General features: G+C 38.3%; 1 protein-coding gene across 1 annotated transcript in view; it reads right to left on the bottom strand.

Annotated features, from left to right (window-relative positions):
- Positions 1-294: 294 nt before the first annotated feature.
- LOC103808760 (methyltransferase-like protein 25) overlaps positions 295-17,297 on the bottom strand; it is a 50,759-nt gene continuing 33,756 nt past the window's right edge. The window contains 4 exon segments of the mRNA XM_009081564.1: positions 295-842; positions 2,416-2,487; positions 3,105-3,179; positions 16,941-17,034. Of these exon segments, the coding sequence (XP_009079812.1) occupies positions 744-842; positions 2,416-2,487; positions 3,105-3,179; positions 16,941-17,034 (340 nt within the window). The 3' untranslated portion in view covers positions 295-743.

The following is a 17,297-nucleotide window of genomic DNA, read 5'->3' as shown; positions in this document are numbered from 1 at the left end:
CAGATAATAGCTTTTCGATAAACCCAAGGATTAGGAGTGAATCCCAGCAGGGCAGCTGATTCTTAAGCACTGGGAAATCTCCCACTGGATTAGAGCACACGCTTTTTTTTTTCTCTCAGAGTGACAGGCGAAGAAGTGCATGCCAGGAAAATGCCTGAAGGAAGAAGGAGTCAACACAAAACTGTTCTTTGCAGGTAGTCACTATCTAGGCTCTTCTACACTGCTCTCTATATAAGCTGGTCCTGATGACCTGGACAACAGGATGTAAAAAGATCCTATTTAGTCTACAAGCCTCTTGTTTACAGTGAAGGTTATTCTTCTGTTTATATTCTGCACCATCTGAATCCAGAAAAGAAAAATGGTGAGCCTAGTCTGAGACTGCTGATACCAGCCACTGAGAAAGTATAATCTTCTGATTAGAAATATCAAGAGATATTGATACATAAGCATAATGCCTCACAAAGAAGAAACATAAACATTATTTTAAATAATAATCACATAGTATGGGTTGTAACTTTTATAATAAAGTCAGATGTTCAACATTGCTTAGTAACTGACATAAGGAAGCAACCACACTTAAAAAGGAGATATTTATTTCTGAAGGTTCAAAGAGGCTTTGCATTTTCTTTTGCAGCTGAAAAGCAAACAGTGTACTTGAGGAAACAATTAAAAACAGCAGAATAAAAGGGAGGAAACAGCAGTATCAGTTCAGAATTTTCAAACTCTCTGAAATTTGCTTCCACTTAAGAACATGACTGTTTCTTCAGAGCAATAACTGCATAGCATCTGGGAGACTTCACAGGATCAAATAACTTCACAAGTCCAGACCAGGCAATGTTTTCCTGTAAAATGATATATGATTGAAGTACATAAAAATGTGTTTGACTTAAAAGCTAAGATATGGTAATAGATCCATATTTTGAAATACAAAATTAAAAAAAAAATTATCCTTAATGCAAAGTGGGAAAACCAATCTAACAAGAAAATCAGGGAAAGTTTGTTGTGGAAAAAGAAGGGACACCCATAACAGGGTGCATTTTAAAGTAATTAAATTATTTCTGGCACTGTCAAATGACAGCTTCCCACCCCCTTCATCAATAAAGTTTGTTGTTTGGTTGAACTAGAGCAAAGAAATTTAGGATCAAGTGATACTCATTTTATGCAGCACATTCTACTCCTGAAGCTAATTAACTGACTTTTCAAATGAATCAGGCCAGCTGGACCTGGTCATCATGTCGCATGTGGCTTTTATAATTTCTGGTTTTCCTTCCTAAACACATTTTGTGAATCAACCAGTACCAGATTAAATTGATGCATATATTACACTTAGAAAAGGTAAATCAGTGCTAAATCCAGCAAGTCTGATCTCCCGCCTTGGAAATCATACAGATCTCTGTGTGATTTATAGCTGGTTGGCATTTGGGAAAATACATCATTATTTAAATATTTCAAATTGCCTCTCTGTAAAAATACCAGTCAGAACAAAAGCATACATTTACTACAACTCAGTTGTTCCAAGTGCACCGTGGCAGAGAATAAAGTGAGTTTTCACTTATGATAAAATGGAGCTGTTAAAATGAAAGGTTTATGGTGGAAAAACACAGCTATTCACATGAATGAGTGTAAGTTTTCTTTTAGAATTTTATTTTGACCATGGCCCAGAGCAGAGGCTGCAAGATGCTACCATTTCCTCCTTGCAAATTATTTTTTTGTGTGAAAAATGTTTACTGGTGCAGAAAAAGTATGACTGCTGCTTCTGAGTTAAACGGGCCAAGTTCAAAATTAGTGTTAGAAGAAGCACTGTAATATAAATCATTACAAAGCAAATGTAGTAGCATTTGCTTATTATATCCCAGGTCTATACTCATAAAATATATGCAGGCTGTATGTTAGTCAAATGTACCTCAGCTGACCCATACAGTTGGCAAAAGTGCACCCTCTCTCATCATTGATCTTAATTAAGAAACAGTAAAAGGAAATCATAAACATTTTGGATCTAATTCAAAATTTCTCAAATTATATGTTCTAAAACATATTCATTGGAAGTTCTAGCATGAACAGCACAATATTTGTTTAGCATTTCCAATATTCTTTTTAATTATTAAATATCTCAATATGTTGTATAAAATGAGATTTGCTGCATATTTAATTAATTTATTTTTTACTGCCTATTGATGAGTAATTACCACACAATTAAAAGAACATAAACTTTACTGTTGTTGCTTTGCTGAAAATAAAAACATCTGCTGGGCATATGTTTATACTAAATGGAATGAATGCTTATACTTTTGCAAATATGATGAGAATAATAATTCTGCAGCAGAGACTTTTGGTCTGCACAGTAATAAATTGACTGAAATAGCCTCATTTCACTGATGTAGCCTTTAGGTATCGTAAAATATAATGCAAAAATACCTGTTCCTTGAGGTAGCAAAGACGATCCAGAAGTATCAAAACTTCTATGCAGGGAGCCAGAACAACTTTCAGCTGAAAGAAAGATTAGATACTACAATGCTTTTGGGAAATGGAGGCAATGCATTTCCAAATGGCTACACTTCCACAGAACAATTCCAGGCAGGTCAATAATTTTTTAGGGGTTCTGTTGTACAAATGTCACCTTGCCAATTTTCCCCATGGGATGGACATCTTCAAAACAGATCATATTAAAGATCAAAAATCCACGGAATGCCATAAGGTCAGGGAATGTTATTTAGTTGGTTTTCAGACATTGTCCAACAAGGAAATGATATTACATGTAGCAGAAAAATTTTAAAGAGGGAAATAATGAATTTTAATAAAAAGAATTTTAATGAAATAACTGCATGGAGACCAGTCGAGGTTTAAGAGGAGACTGACATTCCATTTTCCAGTGTAATAGTCCCTCTTGAAAAAGAATCTTCCATGTGTTCGCTTTATTGTTTTACTTACACCTAATATAGTTTTGGAATATGATATGCTCAGAAGTTTGCAAGGGGGAGCTGCTTTGTTTTTTGAGATTGCATACCACAGTGTAAGACAGTCCACCTCCACATAAAACTTAACAGGGCTTTGTTCTGGACTGGCACATATATACAAGGTAATAGTATTAATCCTATAACTTTTACCATATTAAATGCTTCAAGCTCATTCATTCTGTGCTTGTATTTTTCATAGTAATCCATTATACAGCTGTCTGGGAGCTGCAAGGGATTGAAAAAAAAAGACATCAGAGTTATCCTAGTTACTTTTTTGAGAGAACTTTAAAATTAATTTTTTTTTTCCTAATTGAAAGTCACACTACAAAATGAAATCCGTGTTTTGTTTTTGAAATTAGCACTTTCCTAAGGTTTATAATAATTTCCACTAGCAGTTTCTCAGATCTAATTTACAATAACTGTTCTTCAGACAGGACTCGGCACTGATATGAAATACTAAGATACATTCATTATTCAGAAAGCTCCAGCCATTCTTAAATGAGAATTACACAGTAAACGGGAGATAACATTCTCATTTCCTTTCCCATATATTTTATCCCCTCCTCACCCCCATGCCCAAGAGATTTATTTAAACAGCTAAGAAGCAAATTCTGGTGTGAGAGTAACATGGATGGTATTTCACATTACAAAATCTACTACCAGACTCTGGAAATCATGCTTTGTTTCTCTGTGCCTAAAGTTACCCATCTTTAAAACAAAACTTTGTCTATTTACTTTGAACTACTGTATGTTCCCCCTCTTCTTTTCCCAATCACCTGATGCAAGATTGCCAGCACTCCACTGTGACTGTAAATGCTGCAATTTGGGGCTAAATTTGATACAGAGAGAGTTCAAGAACTTGACTAAGCCATTTCAGCCCTTGGTGATCAGTGCACCACAGCAGGTAGCTAGAGCTATGATCACACATGCTCTCACAAAGCATGTTCTCTGCAGGGCAGCCTGACCACTACATCTCCCAGGTTTTGAAAGTCATGATGTGTCTACTCCTCTGCTGTCCACAGTCACAGACAATAAACATGACAGTTGAGCTGGGCACTCAAGGAACCTGTCAGAGAAATGGGAGGTAGATGTGCAGCGTGATTGGTGATGGAAGCTGCTGGGAAGAGCAGAGCTGAAAGAGCTTGATGTATTTCTTCAGTATTGAGAGCTTTGCAGTCTGGCTATTCTGTCATGGCTATGGAACAACTCAGCAGAAAAGGAATGGCACTGTAGAAACATGACAGTTGAGCTGGGCACTCAAGGAACCTGTCAGAGAAATGGGAGGTAGATGTGCAGCGTGATTGGTGATGGAAGCTGCTGGGAAGAGCAGAGCTGAAAGAGCTTGATGTATTTCTTCAGTATTGAGAGCTTTGCAGTCTGGCTATTCTGTCATGGCTATGGAACAACTCAGCAGAAAAGGAATGGCACTGTAGGCACTGTCTGGCTATTCTGTCATGGCTATGGAACGAGCTAGTCCACAACTCAGCAGAAAAGGAATGGCACCGTACATGTGGCACTGAGGGGCATGGGCTAGTGGTAGACTTGGCAGTGCTGGGCTAACAGTTGGAATTGCTGCTCTTAAAAGTCTTTTCCAGTCTAAATGATTCTAGGACTCTATGACAGAAGATTAGGAATGCTGAAGTGTTTAATACATTTTTGCACACTTTTATTAGAAGAACATCTGACAGCATGTGGCTAATCCTGTTGCAAAGAAGTAAAATCTCAGCCTAAAATAGAAAAACTAGGGAACATTTAAAAAAATTGTAAGTTCTCAAATCAGGTATGTATTATGAACTTCATCCTAGCACAGCCAAGAAGGGACTGAAGTGACCTCAGAACTATTACTCATTGTCACTGAGAAGTTCTCAAAGAGGGTATGTCAGATGGTTTGCAGATGTATGTCTTTTATTATAGAACAGACAGTTCAAATTAAATGCACTGAAAAAAAGGAACAAATAAAGAATTTAAAAACACTGAAAGATAAGCAGATGAGTAATAGTCACCACGAACTTGTCAAGAACAAATCACAAGTCAATCTACTTTGCTTGCAAGGAGGGCGAAAGGATTCACAACAGAGAAACAACTGTTTCTCATATATTTCGATCTCAGATTTTTGATGAGATTTTATGTAATAATTTTATAAGCAAATTTAAAAAACAAGTCTTAAAGTACTATAAAGTGAGTGAAACCTGTTTGAATGACCATAACCAGAGAGTAGTTATTAATGAATCTTTGAACAACTGAATAGACTAGACTAGGCTGCCTAGAGGTCCATTATGGAATGCAATATTTTCATTAAGAACAGAAACCACATTAAATCTGCTAATGTGCACCAGGAAGGCACTGCCAGAACTTAAAATAATTTCCAGAAATTGGAGCACTGCTTAGATATGAAATTGGAAATGCTGTACAGAAAAGCATAAGGCTCAGGCAGAAATAATCAGCTGTTCAGGATGGGGAACACCAAATGACAGTCTGGGAGATATAGCAGATCATAAGCTGAGCAAGAGTCACAGTTGTGCTACTACAAAAAAAAAAGCAATCACCATCCTGTGACATGTATGGGAGAGCAGTCTGCAAAGTGCAGGAAGTAATCCTTCAACTCTGGCAGCTGAAAAGCTCTAGCTGGAATACTGCATCCATTTTTGGGCGTCAGATTTCAAAGAAAGAAATGAACTGTCTGAAAAAGCCCTGAGAGAGAAGAGATCAGAGATCTAGAAAACATGACCTATGAAGAAAGACTCAGAGAACTGGAACTGATCAGGCTAAATTAGACAAAATTGAGAGTGGGCATAATAACAGTTTTTACAAGGCTATCACGAAGAAGCAGGGAACAGTTTATTCAGTGTCTACAGTGTACAGGGTAAGAACTAATGGGCTTGCATTGCAGCAAAAAAGAGTCAGTCAAAAAACTTGAAGAAACTTTTTCTTTTAAAGGTTAATTAAGGACTAGTAAGGTTGTCAGTCTCTGTAACATGAAGCTTTTAGAAATTCTGACAAATATTTCTCAGGAATGATGAAAAATTTTAACTCTGCTTAAAACAAGGGGAGGTTAGAAAAACTTCTGTAGTTTTTCAGTCATATTTTTTTAATTTAGAAAGTACTTTTTTCCAACTGCAGAGGCAAGGTTAAATAGCTGATCTGGCAGTACTAGTGTGGACTAACAGGACTTTTTTTGGTTCTGTTGCTATTTTATTTTCAGTAAAGCTGTGCAAGTATTTTAGAGGATTTTTTTTTCTCTTCCCCTCTGAAGAGTCAAACCAACTAAACCATATCAGTCATGAAATAAACAAAATAGTTTGTTTAACCTCTGCCCTATACGCTTTTCATTTTAACTGAGTATTAATAGAGCTTCAATATAATGGATTTTTCAAATTACAGGTTATGTGGAATTAAAATACAAAGACCTATATTTGGAAAAATGGTATCATTAAACTTTTCTGTTTTGTTTCCTTTATGTTATCCATTTTTCAAGAGGAAGCATTCAAATTAAAAGAAAACAATCTGTGACATGTTTGGCAAATAAAAAGTGGGTCAAAAAATGTCTCTTGGATGTTGCCATACTCAAGTATGTATTTTTCCATTCCCTCCTTGCCTACTACACATTCTAACTGAATGCGACGTGCTGTCATGGATAGGTATTATTCCAAACTGTGCCTCAGCTAAAAGTTTGGTGAGTGAACCAATTCAGTGCAACAGCTCAGCTGGAAAAAGGAGAAAGCATCCACCAAAAAAGCACTGATAGAGAAGGGCATGAAAAGGGTAACTGGTAGCTAGCCGTGTAGGCTGGTTATTGGAAGAAAACTAAAACCTAGATAACACTGTCTTTGTCTGAAACTGCAACAGCTTGCCACCTGCTTTCAGTTCTTAAAAGATGCTCAACACGACCTTCAGCTATCCTTCCAAGGCGAAGTAGGCATTTTCAGGAGAAGCAAAGCAAGCCCCATTCAACCACTGAAGTTGTCCCTGCAACTGTTCTCTATGCAGGGTTGACAAGTGTTTGTATATCCAAAACAATTCTTTAAATATATGCACTGAACGTTTTTCTTACATTATGATGTTGATACTATGAACATGAAAAAACCCCAATACATCTACCATGCATTAGTCTTAATAACGCACTCAAAGATCTAGCTTATCTTACTGACACTCAAGTAATCTACATTTCATACACAGAGGTTTTGGCCAGCACCTCTTCTTTCTTCTTTCCATCTCCTGGTCTTTATCAGGTTGTGAACAAAGGCACCTTATCTCTCACTGTGATAGTGGTGCAATCTTTCTTTTCAACTAATTTATTTGTGGATTGATGCGCTTGCTCAAATAGCTGAAACATCCAAGGGGACCTAGCAAGGTCCCTGTTGACCTAGTTATACTATACCATGTGCTGGAGGTGGCACTAAAACGCTCCCATAGGTCTGACTGTTGTGAACACTAGGAGGCTGTAAACGGAGCTCTGAGAGCACGTGAGGTACCACATGCCTGAGCACACCCAGGCTGGACTGCAGACCCACAGACAGCTGATCAAGCACAGGCTGAAAAGAAAACATTCAGGCACAAAGTGTGGGACAGTTAGTGACACCACACTTAACATTTCTTCAGAGAGCATTTTTTCAGAGCTGTGGCTGTTCCTTTCCCTAGACTAAGAGTATTCTAACTGAATGCAAGTCTCTTTTACAGAGGAGAGACAGCCTAAGGATTCTATTCCACAGTCTGTTTAAACAGATGTAATTCCTCTTTGCTGTCTCAAAGGGACTGCTGTCACCTGCACTGACTGCACATTTCCATGTTTCCTCTATCTTCCTGTACCAGCATTATTAGGAACACTAACAAGAGTACAAGAAAGCACAGCAGTGTCTTAGGTCAGTTCAAAACACTTGGGAGACCATACCTTACAGCAAATGTTATGCTTTTTCCATGACTAAGGTAGTTGAAAGTAAAGTAATGTAATATAATATAGTGTAAAATAATGTAAAATATAATGAAACTACTGAGAGACATAAGTTTATTTAGAAGTTTGTTTAAAATGCATTTCAAATGAATACAATCTGTATTCTTTATAATTACATCCAACTGAGATACAAGTCACATCTCTTAAAATTCCTTGTCAGACTAAAATGTTACGCTACCATAACTGGGAGAGTATTTTGTCTGTTTGAAAACAATTATACTTGAAAACAGCATTATGTGCATATACTTCATAGGCTGTTATACAAGTGTTACCTGAGGTTTCATTCAGTATTTCCCTAACTAAAAAAGGAACCAGAAAATCTGCGAGCTGAAGTTCCTTCTGTCCAAGAAAACAGTGGAGTCAACTCTTCAACAACTGTAAAATGCATTAAGTGTGTAAATCCATGTAGTGCTTTCATTTTTTGACAGTTTAGTCTCAGTTAATTGCTGTTTTAGGATTCATGGGAAAGTGGAGAGCATTGTTTTGGCTTTGGCTCCATGTTTGCCCAATAGCTGAATAAAAAGCATTAAAATTGCAAATATTCTTAGCAAAACCCAACCAGTTTCAGGTATTCACTGTCATTTGAAGATACCCTCACTGAAGCTGGTGCAGGGTAGACATCATAAGAAATCTCAGGCTAAAATTCCCTCTCCCAATTTCTGCAAAAATACTTCTTTTTAATTCCCAGTATGGCGGTATATGTTCAGGTTAGTTCATGTCTTGATACAATTCCACCACTGACAGTTCCCCAGTCTTAAGTATGTGGCTTTTCAACACTTTTTAAAACAACAGTAAAATTAAACCACATAGTAAGATTCTTCCTGTTACTTCTCTTCATTTACAAACTGCATTTTATGATGATAGTCACTAGTAGCCACTCAGGAGAATGGCTGACAAGCATAACAAGTCAAGGACAGTCCATGGTAAGCTAAGAGAAGCACATCTCCATTTGCCCAATGTAAAACAAACCTGTCTGACAAAATTATGTAAAACTAATTATTAATTATACATCAACCCAAAAGTTTTGGCTATTGTGGAGAAAGAAAGCATGCTTATTTGATTAAATATACTTCTAAATACATAAACTTTGCAGAGTATACAGGATGATATGACATCCCAAAATTTAGCTATAACAAGGCTTTGCAATGTTTTAAATCTAACATTGATAGACATAATACATCAAATATCAAAGGTGCTTAAATTATTTAAGATGAGAAATGGGTTTCTTACAGGACATGAACTTTTCTACTCTGTTCTCAATGTGAATGGTACTATGATGGGTACAACACCTCACAGTAGGGTCTAGTGTCCTTTACTGACTCACCAGTTGAGATCTGACAACATCCAGTTGGGATGCTTTACCTGAAGACCAGGATTGGAAAAAGACAAATGGGCAGCAGCTGTTTTTAAGAAGTCTGGTCAGGGTTAGAGCAAACAGGGAGGGTGGAAAATAGCATTAACCAACTGTTTATTGTTGCAAATCTCATCTCAGGCTGTTAGATGGGACACCCACCAAATACATGACTTTTTCTGGGGCAAGAGCCTCAGCAACCACAGGCTATGTGCTGACAATAGACTGTTTTATAAGTGAAATACATCACTGACAGGATATTTGGAAGCTCAGTTGAACAAAATCAAGTAAATAATCAACAACACATTCTATGACAGGCACATAAAGGTCTCTTCATGTGCAAAAGCTTAAGGTGACTCTACCACAGAAACTGCTGTTGTATATCCCAAGTATATGTCTACATCCAAAGGTGTTAAATGGTTTGTGAAGTATTTTGACTAAGTACCTTATATGATATTAACCCATAGCAATAACTATAGTGGGAGATGAAACCAAAGCTATATGAAAAAAAGCTTTTTTCTGCAGATGTATGAGGAGTGTTTTCAGCCCTGTATATCTTCTTGTAATTGGAGGTGGCATTAAATAGCATTTTTTCCTTATTCCCAGAATGCACTTTACATGAATCCTGGCCAGCTTCTCTTTGTTAAACAGCTCCACCCACTAATGCTCTCAGTTACTAGCAGAAACATATCCTGACTGGGTTGTAGTTCACAAAGTCTGCCAGACACACATCCAGGCATTAGTCTTGTAAGCACTTTTTCCATTTAATCACCTTAAGCCAGGCCTTATGAAAGATCTTTTGCTAATGCACCCCAAGAAGTACAGGACACCAGCAAATCTAAGAAGTTTGAGGTTTTTTTTCTCTTAAAAAAACCCTCTAGAAATACACAGATACTTATACCGGGACCTTTTGCTGCAGCAATGCCATTTGTAGCACTTACTGCCCTAAGCAGCAATCAAATATGTTAATAAAGAGGCTTTGTTTCAAATGCATTTGCAAAGCAGCTACAAACAGTTGAAACATGTTCTGCTGAAGAGGATGGAGCAATTGCTCTTGCTGTTTGAAAGAAAAAGCCTAACAAGTATCAGAGGGACCAGCTCCCCTGGGAGAGAGGGAAGGGACAAATGCTTCATTCTCACAAAAGAGGGTCCAACATTCATGTTAAATTAGGTAAGAGAGTGAACAGAAGGGGAAAGAAATCTCATAGAAAGAATTTCTCTAAAATCTATGTGACACTGAACAACAGTGTCTATACAACATGAAGTATATAGGAATGGAGCGAACTATGACAAAGAAAACCATCAGTAATAAAATACTGCTTCAGTGTGTAACCAGACCAATTACTGAAGCCCTGTACAGGGTTCTCTAGAAAAGGCCCTCTATAGACAGATAGGAGCAGCTTCACATTCACAAGTCCTGGCCCTAATGGGGGACTTCAACCACCACAATATCTGCTGGAGGTACAACACAGCAGGGCATAAGCAACCCAGCAGGTTCCTGGAACGCACTGATGATAACTTCCTTCTCCAAGAGATAGAGGAGCTGATGAGGATATTGGCCGATGATGGATTTTATTCTAACCAACAAGGAAGGACTGGTGGTGAATGTGAAGCTCAGGGACAGCCTGGGCTGCAGAGACCATGAAATGGTGGAGTTCAAGATCCTTAGGGCAGCAAAGAGGGCACACTGCAAGCTCACTGCTCTGGACTTCAGGAGAGCAGACTTCAGCCTCTTCAGGAATCTGCTTGACAGAGTACTGTGGCATAAAGTCCTGGAGGGAAGTGGCGCCCAAGAAAGTCAGCTAATATCCAAACTCAAAGATCAAAGAGGAAGTCAGGCAAAACCACCAGGAGGCCTGCATAGATGAACAAGGACCTCCTGGACAAATTAAGAGCAAAAAGGAAGCCTACCAAGAGTGGAAGCAAAGACAGGTAGCCTAGGAGGAATACAGAGATATTGTCCAAGTAGCCAAGTATCAGGTTAGGAAAGCTAAAGCCATCATAGCATCAAACCTGGCTGACATCAAGGGCAGCAAAAAAAGCTTCTATAGGTACATTAGTGATAAAAGGAAGACCATGGAAGATGTGGGCCCTCTCCAGAAGAAAACAGGAGACCTGGATATGTGGGTTTTGGAAAATGCCGAGATTCTTAACTTTTCTGCCCCAGCTTTCACCAGAAATTTTTCCAACCACATCGCTCAAGTTCACAGAATCGGACAGAATCACAGAATATCCAGAGTTGGAAGGGACCCATGAGGATCATTGAGTCCAACTGTTGGCTCTGCACAGGACATCCCCAGGAATCACACCATGCCTGAGAACATGGTCCCAGCATTTTTTGAACTCTGTCAGGCTTGGTGCTGTGACCACTTCCCTGGGAGCCTGTTTCAGCACCCAACCACACTCTGAGTGAAGAATCTTTTTCTAATATCTAACTTAAACCTACTCTGACACAACTTAGGCCATTCCCTCAGGTCCTGTCGCTGGTTGCCAGGAGAAGGGGTCAGTGCTTGCCACTCCACTTCCCCTCATGAGGAAGCTGTAACCAGAGGTGAGGTCTCCCCTCAGCCTTGTCTTCTCCAGGCTGAACAGACCAAGTGACCTCAGCCGCTTCTCATATGGCTTCCTCTCAAGGCCATTCACCATGTTTATTGCCCTGCTTTGGATACTCTCTAATAGCTTTATATCCTTTTTGTAATGTGGTGCCCAAAACTGCACACAATATTCAAGGTGAGGCTGCACCAACACAGAGTAGAGCGGGACAATCACCTCCCTTGAACAGCTGGCAGTGCCTTGCCTGATGCACCCCAGGACACTGTTGGCCCTCCTGGCTTCAGGGTACACTGTTGGCTAATATTCAACTTGGCATCGGTGAGGAGCCCCCAGGTCCCTTTCCACAACACTACTCTCCAGCATCTCATTTCCTGGTCTGTAGGTACATCCAGGGTTGCTCTGTCCCAGGCACTTGCCCTTGCTAAACTTCATATGGTTGGTGGTTGCCCAACTCTCTAATTTATCTAGGTTTCTCTGCAAGGCCTCTCTGCCTTCAAGGGAGTCAACAACTCCTCCAAATTTTGTGTAATCTGCAAATTTGCTTAAAAGCCCTTCAAGTCCTGCATCCAAGTCATTTACTGAAGAGCACTGGGCCTAAGATGGAACCCTGTGGAACTCCAGTAGTGACTGGTCACCAGCCTGATGTAATCCCATTCATCATAACTCTTCGTGCCTGACCTGTGAGGCAGTTGCAGAAGACAAAGACAGGGACTGGAAGAATGAAGAACTGCTCACTGTTGTGTAGAAGATTGGGTTCAAGAACATCTTAGGAGCCTGGAGATTCACAAGTTCATGGGACCTGATGAGATGCATCTGTAGGCCCTAAGGTAACTGGCAGATGAAATTGTTAAGCTGCTATCCAGCATATTTGAGAAGTCCTGTCAGTCTGGTCAGTTCCCATAGACTGGAAAAGGAGAAATATAACCCATTTTCAAAAAGGGAAGACCCAGGGAAGTACAGGTCACTCAGTCTCACCTCGGTGCCTGACAAGATCATGGAGCAGATCCTCCTGGAAACTATGCTAAGGCACATGAAAAATAAGGAGGTGATTGGTGACAGACAACATGGCTTCACTAATGGCAAAATGTGCCTTCAAATCTGGTGGCCTTCTATGATGAGGTTACAGCATTGGTAGATAAGGGAAGAGCAAATGACATCACCTACCTGAACTTGTGCAAAACATTTGACACTATTCCATGTGACATCCTTGTGTCTGAACTGGAGACCACTCGGTGGATAAGGAATTGGCTGGATGGTTGCACTGAATTGTGGTCAACAGGCTGAGGTTGTTCAGCCTGGAGAAGAGAAGGCTCTGGGGAGACTCTATAGCACCTTACAGTACCTAAAGAAGGCCTACCAGAAAGCTGGAGATGGAATTTTGACAAGGGCAGGTAGTGATAGGGCAAGGGGGAATGGCTTCAAACTAAATGAGGATAAGTTTAGATTACATATATGCAAAAAATTCCTCACTATGAAGGTGGTAAGACACTGGAACAGGTTGCCCAGAGAAGCTGTGAATCTCTGGATGAAGCATATCCAGGTTGGATGAGGCCTTGAGCAACCCAGTCTAGTGGAAGTTGTCCCTGCCCATGGCAGTGGGGTTGGAACTACGTGATTTTTACTGTCCCTTCCATGATTCTATGATCCATGGTCCACAAAGCAATTCCATTAATTCTGAAGCTATAAGCAATACAACTATACCTGTGAAGCATCACACTCACACTAAAAGACCTCTCTCTGCCCTCAACAAAATGAGAATATTTTGTCAGACATTCAGTAGTCATGATGTATATCTCATTTTACTATTGGAGAGATGTGTGAATGGAATGGTCCTGTACCGAAGGCAGAAAAAAAAGATTTCATTTGCATCTAAGTGTTTAATCTGAACTTGACAGGCTCTTCCACACTGAAAAGAAACACCATGGATGAAGGAAATTACTTTGTCTTGGTTAACAGAAACTTCAGTCCTCAAACGGTAACTTAAAAAAGGGAAGCATTTATCAATAACCTAGGGCCATTCATTATTACTTTTTTTTAAAGAAAAACTATTTTGCGATGTTTTCTCACTTTAACTCATGTCTGATTAGGAATCTTTTCACAGAAGTTCTGGTTCTTGCCTCACATAAGCAAAGATCTTCACTTCTATTTCACAAATGAAAGAAGCAGAGAAGCTTCTTCACAAGAATAACTGGCAGGATTAAAGAACTTATCTTTACTGAAAACCAACAGCAAAAAAACCTTTAATCACTTTAATAGTTAACAAAAGACATACACTCACAAAAATGTGTATCAAGGCAAGTTAGGTATTTTATATACTTGCAGTCTTTCTCCTGCCTCCACAGTTGCACCAGGGCTACCCTTGGATCAGGAACGGAGGTACTGGTGTGTACAAAGGAAGCAGCTGTGATGCTTATCATGAACCATAAGTTTGGAAGAATGTTTACATCACACAGTTCAGATGCAGCTACAGTGATCAACACCATGTATGACTTTACCATACATGACAAGCTACCAAACTCTGGCAGTGACTCCTGAAAACTTAGTGCTGCTACCCCTCTACTTCCCAGCACTTTTATTATCATACAGAGATTAAATTCTCTTTAATTTTCTGATAAGCCTAGTAAAAGACTGAAGACTAGCAGTTTCCTGACTTCTGTTTTTTAGAAAATATCTTTGACCATGTAAAACAGAGACTCATATGGAAACAATTTTTTCTCATAGTTCTCTGCTTGTATTACACAGTGTCTCTAAGCTTTTTTAACATAACCTAAATAAATTTATGCATTAAGATATGATTGCCTCACTTTTTTTCTGTGAATGACAAGGACATTTTGGATTATTCTGGAAGAATGTTTCATACATGCTTACTCCCACCTTATATTCTTCCCAAGGCATCAGTTTTTGGCCACTGCCAGAGACAGAGTAGACACTTGGTTTATGCAGTACAGCTGCTCTTTTGTTCATTTCTAAACTGAACTAGAAGACTAATTCTGCATAAATTTCTCTTTGATTTTGGTTGTCTTTGAGAGCAAATGTTTAGGTTTCATCACATTTTTAGCTATGTAAGTATTTTTTTTCTGAAGAGAGGAATTTAACACATTCTCTGATATTGTGTAGATAGAGTGCTGAGTCCACCATGAAATCAGCAGTGTCAGAGCCACTGTTGAGGCAACAGTAACAACTTTCCCCTCAGTAGTATCAAAATAGCACTGTTTTGTGCTGCTGCAGATTTCAACATAGCTGAGAAATAAAAAATAATACTGTTTACATCAGCATAAAATCCAGTTTTCAGTATGCAGCCAGCTGCACATGAAATGAGGAGAAACATAAGCAAAAGTGAGCATTTACTTGAATCTGTGGTCTTTAGCAACCACACAAACACGTGCAGTTTGAAGTAGTGTTGACAAGCATCTTTCTCTCAGGGCAACTTGCCTTTATCCAGACCCTTTCTAGCAACAGGCAGTGTGTCTAAAATCAGACCTCTTGACACAAAGCTTTTATGCTTACTGGTTTTACAGAGTGAATACATCTCCACCAACAGAGTTTAATCAACGATTTCGTAAGCTGATTATTGCCAAAGAATCCAGTATTGCTTCTGGGTGACTGTACACACACTGAGAAAGACATCATTTCACTTTCAGCTGGGGTGAATGCATGACGTTAGTGCTTATTTATACAGAAAAACAAACAGGTAACTGCAATTGCAAACAGAATTAAATGTAATCCTTTTAAAATACACTGAACTTCAACCATAAGTCTTTTTTTTAATGCTGTAAGCATGATTTCAATGTAATCTGAATTAACTTATTTGGTTTTGCCTTTTTGTTGTAGGTCATGGTTTACGTGCCTGGCAAATTTTATGTGATTTGACATTTTGACTGCAGATTTTAAACACAACTTTACCAAAGACTACGACATTTAGCAGAAATATTTCATATACTTGCTACTCTGACTTTTTCTTGTCCTAAATTGTACTAGCTTGTACTAAATTTATTAACAATCTGTCTAATACTCCCTAATGCCTCTATTGCACAACTTGTTCTCACAGCATGGTTGTGATCTTCACACAGTCATATTCCATGCCTAATGCTATGTTGCCATCTGTTGACCAACTGAGCAGCTGTAGCACTAAGATAAGACACCCAAGAACATAAATAAAATCTCCAAAAGATTTTGTAAGTCTAAATGTCAGTTTTGTATTTACTTCTTTATCTAGAAAAGTTGTTTCAAAATCTTCATATTTATCCTTAACATTTATTAATTTACATTAAAAAAAAGTATTAGGCCTTCAAAGTTCTTCAAAGACAACTTAAGGAAATTGTCTAAAGGATAAAATAAATTGGAAATACAGTGGAAACTAAATTGTAAGAGAAACATACTGCACAGAGTGATAATGCCTATCTTGCTATAATGTTACATTTTTCAGTTTCAAAAAGTGTCCAAAGGGATCAACATAATATTGCTGCAGAAAATATATAGAAAATAAAAAGAGGTCCAAGTATTTACTATGTGATTCATTATTCATGGTGTTTTGGATTCCTTTGAATTGGAACTTAAGTACAGAGGAAAATGCAACATGCTTGCACAGGATAGTATTTCAGTCAGATTTAAAAGGGTGCATGAATTACTTTTACTGGAATGTACAGCACAGGCAAAAAGTTCTTCATGCCTGCTTCACTGGGCATCTGAAAGGTATATTTACCTCAACATGACAGCCTGTATAAAATAGAGTATGTATTACATTCTTTAGCCTCAAAAGAGATTTGTAGGATTAACTTCAAAAATAATGGAAAGCCTTAAGAAAGTTCTGATGATGAGCACCCTGTATAAAGAAGGATTGCTTTTATAGAAAGTCATTAGAATAAAGTAATTTTAAACCAGAATCTTTCAAAGAATTTATGCATGGAAGTCTATTTCCAAAAAAATCCATGAAAAAACCCAACTCTGATGCATATTTTTTAAAAAAATACATAAAAGCAGCATGGATTTGCTCAATTAATAATAAAAATGAGAATGCTTTATATTCATACAGCAATATATGAAGTAAATCAACTCAGTGGCTTAAACATCGTGGTGCTGACTTCAAGAATTTACATGGATATAACAATTGCATAGGATCTATTTAGTGACTCACCTTTGAATCATCTAGTTCCAGCTTTTTCAGAGACCTTCTGACATAATCTATGAAGGAGGATGATTTGGAGAAAGTTTTTCCAACATGTCGATCACTGCAAATACAGCACTGAGGTGTAGGCTGTTATACATCCAACAGCAGAAATTCACATCTCTTCAAGTTAATATTTAATTCAGGAGAAATACATCAATTGGGTGGCTACACCTGCCAAGTTAGCAACAATTTTCCTGTTTCCTCCTTCCACTTGAAACTAAACAATCTAGCTAATACGTGTAATTTCTAGACACAGCAACTGTATAATTGTATTATGGTTATACTAAGATTATTATTTTACTTAGCGAGTTAGTCAAAGGTTGT

This window comes from Acanthisitta chloris, unplaced genomic scaffold, assembly GCF_000695815.1.
Source record: "Acanthisitta chloris isolate BGI_N310 unplaced genomic scaffold, ASM69581v1 scaffold9889, whole genome shotgun sequence".
NCBI lineage: Eukaryota > Metazoa > Chordata > Aves > Passeriformes > Acanthisittidae > Acanthisitta > Acanthisitta chloris.
This window is presented reverse-complemented; position numbering and strand designations above follow the sequence as displayed.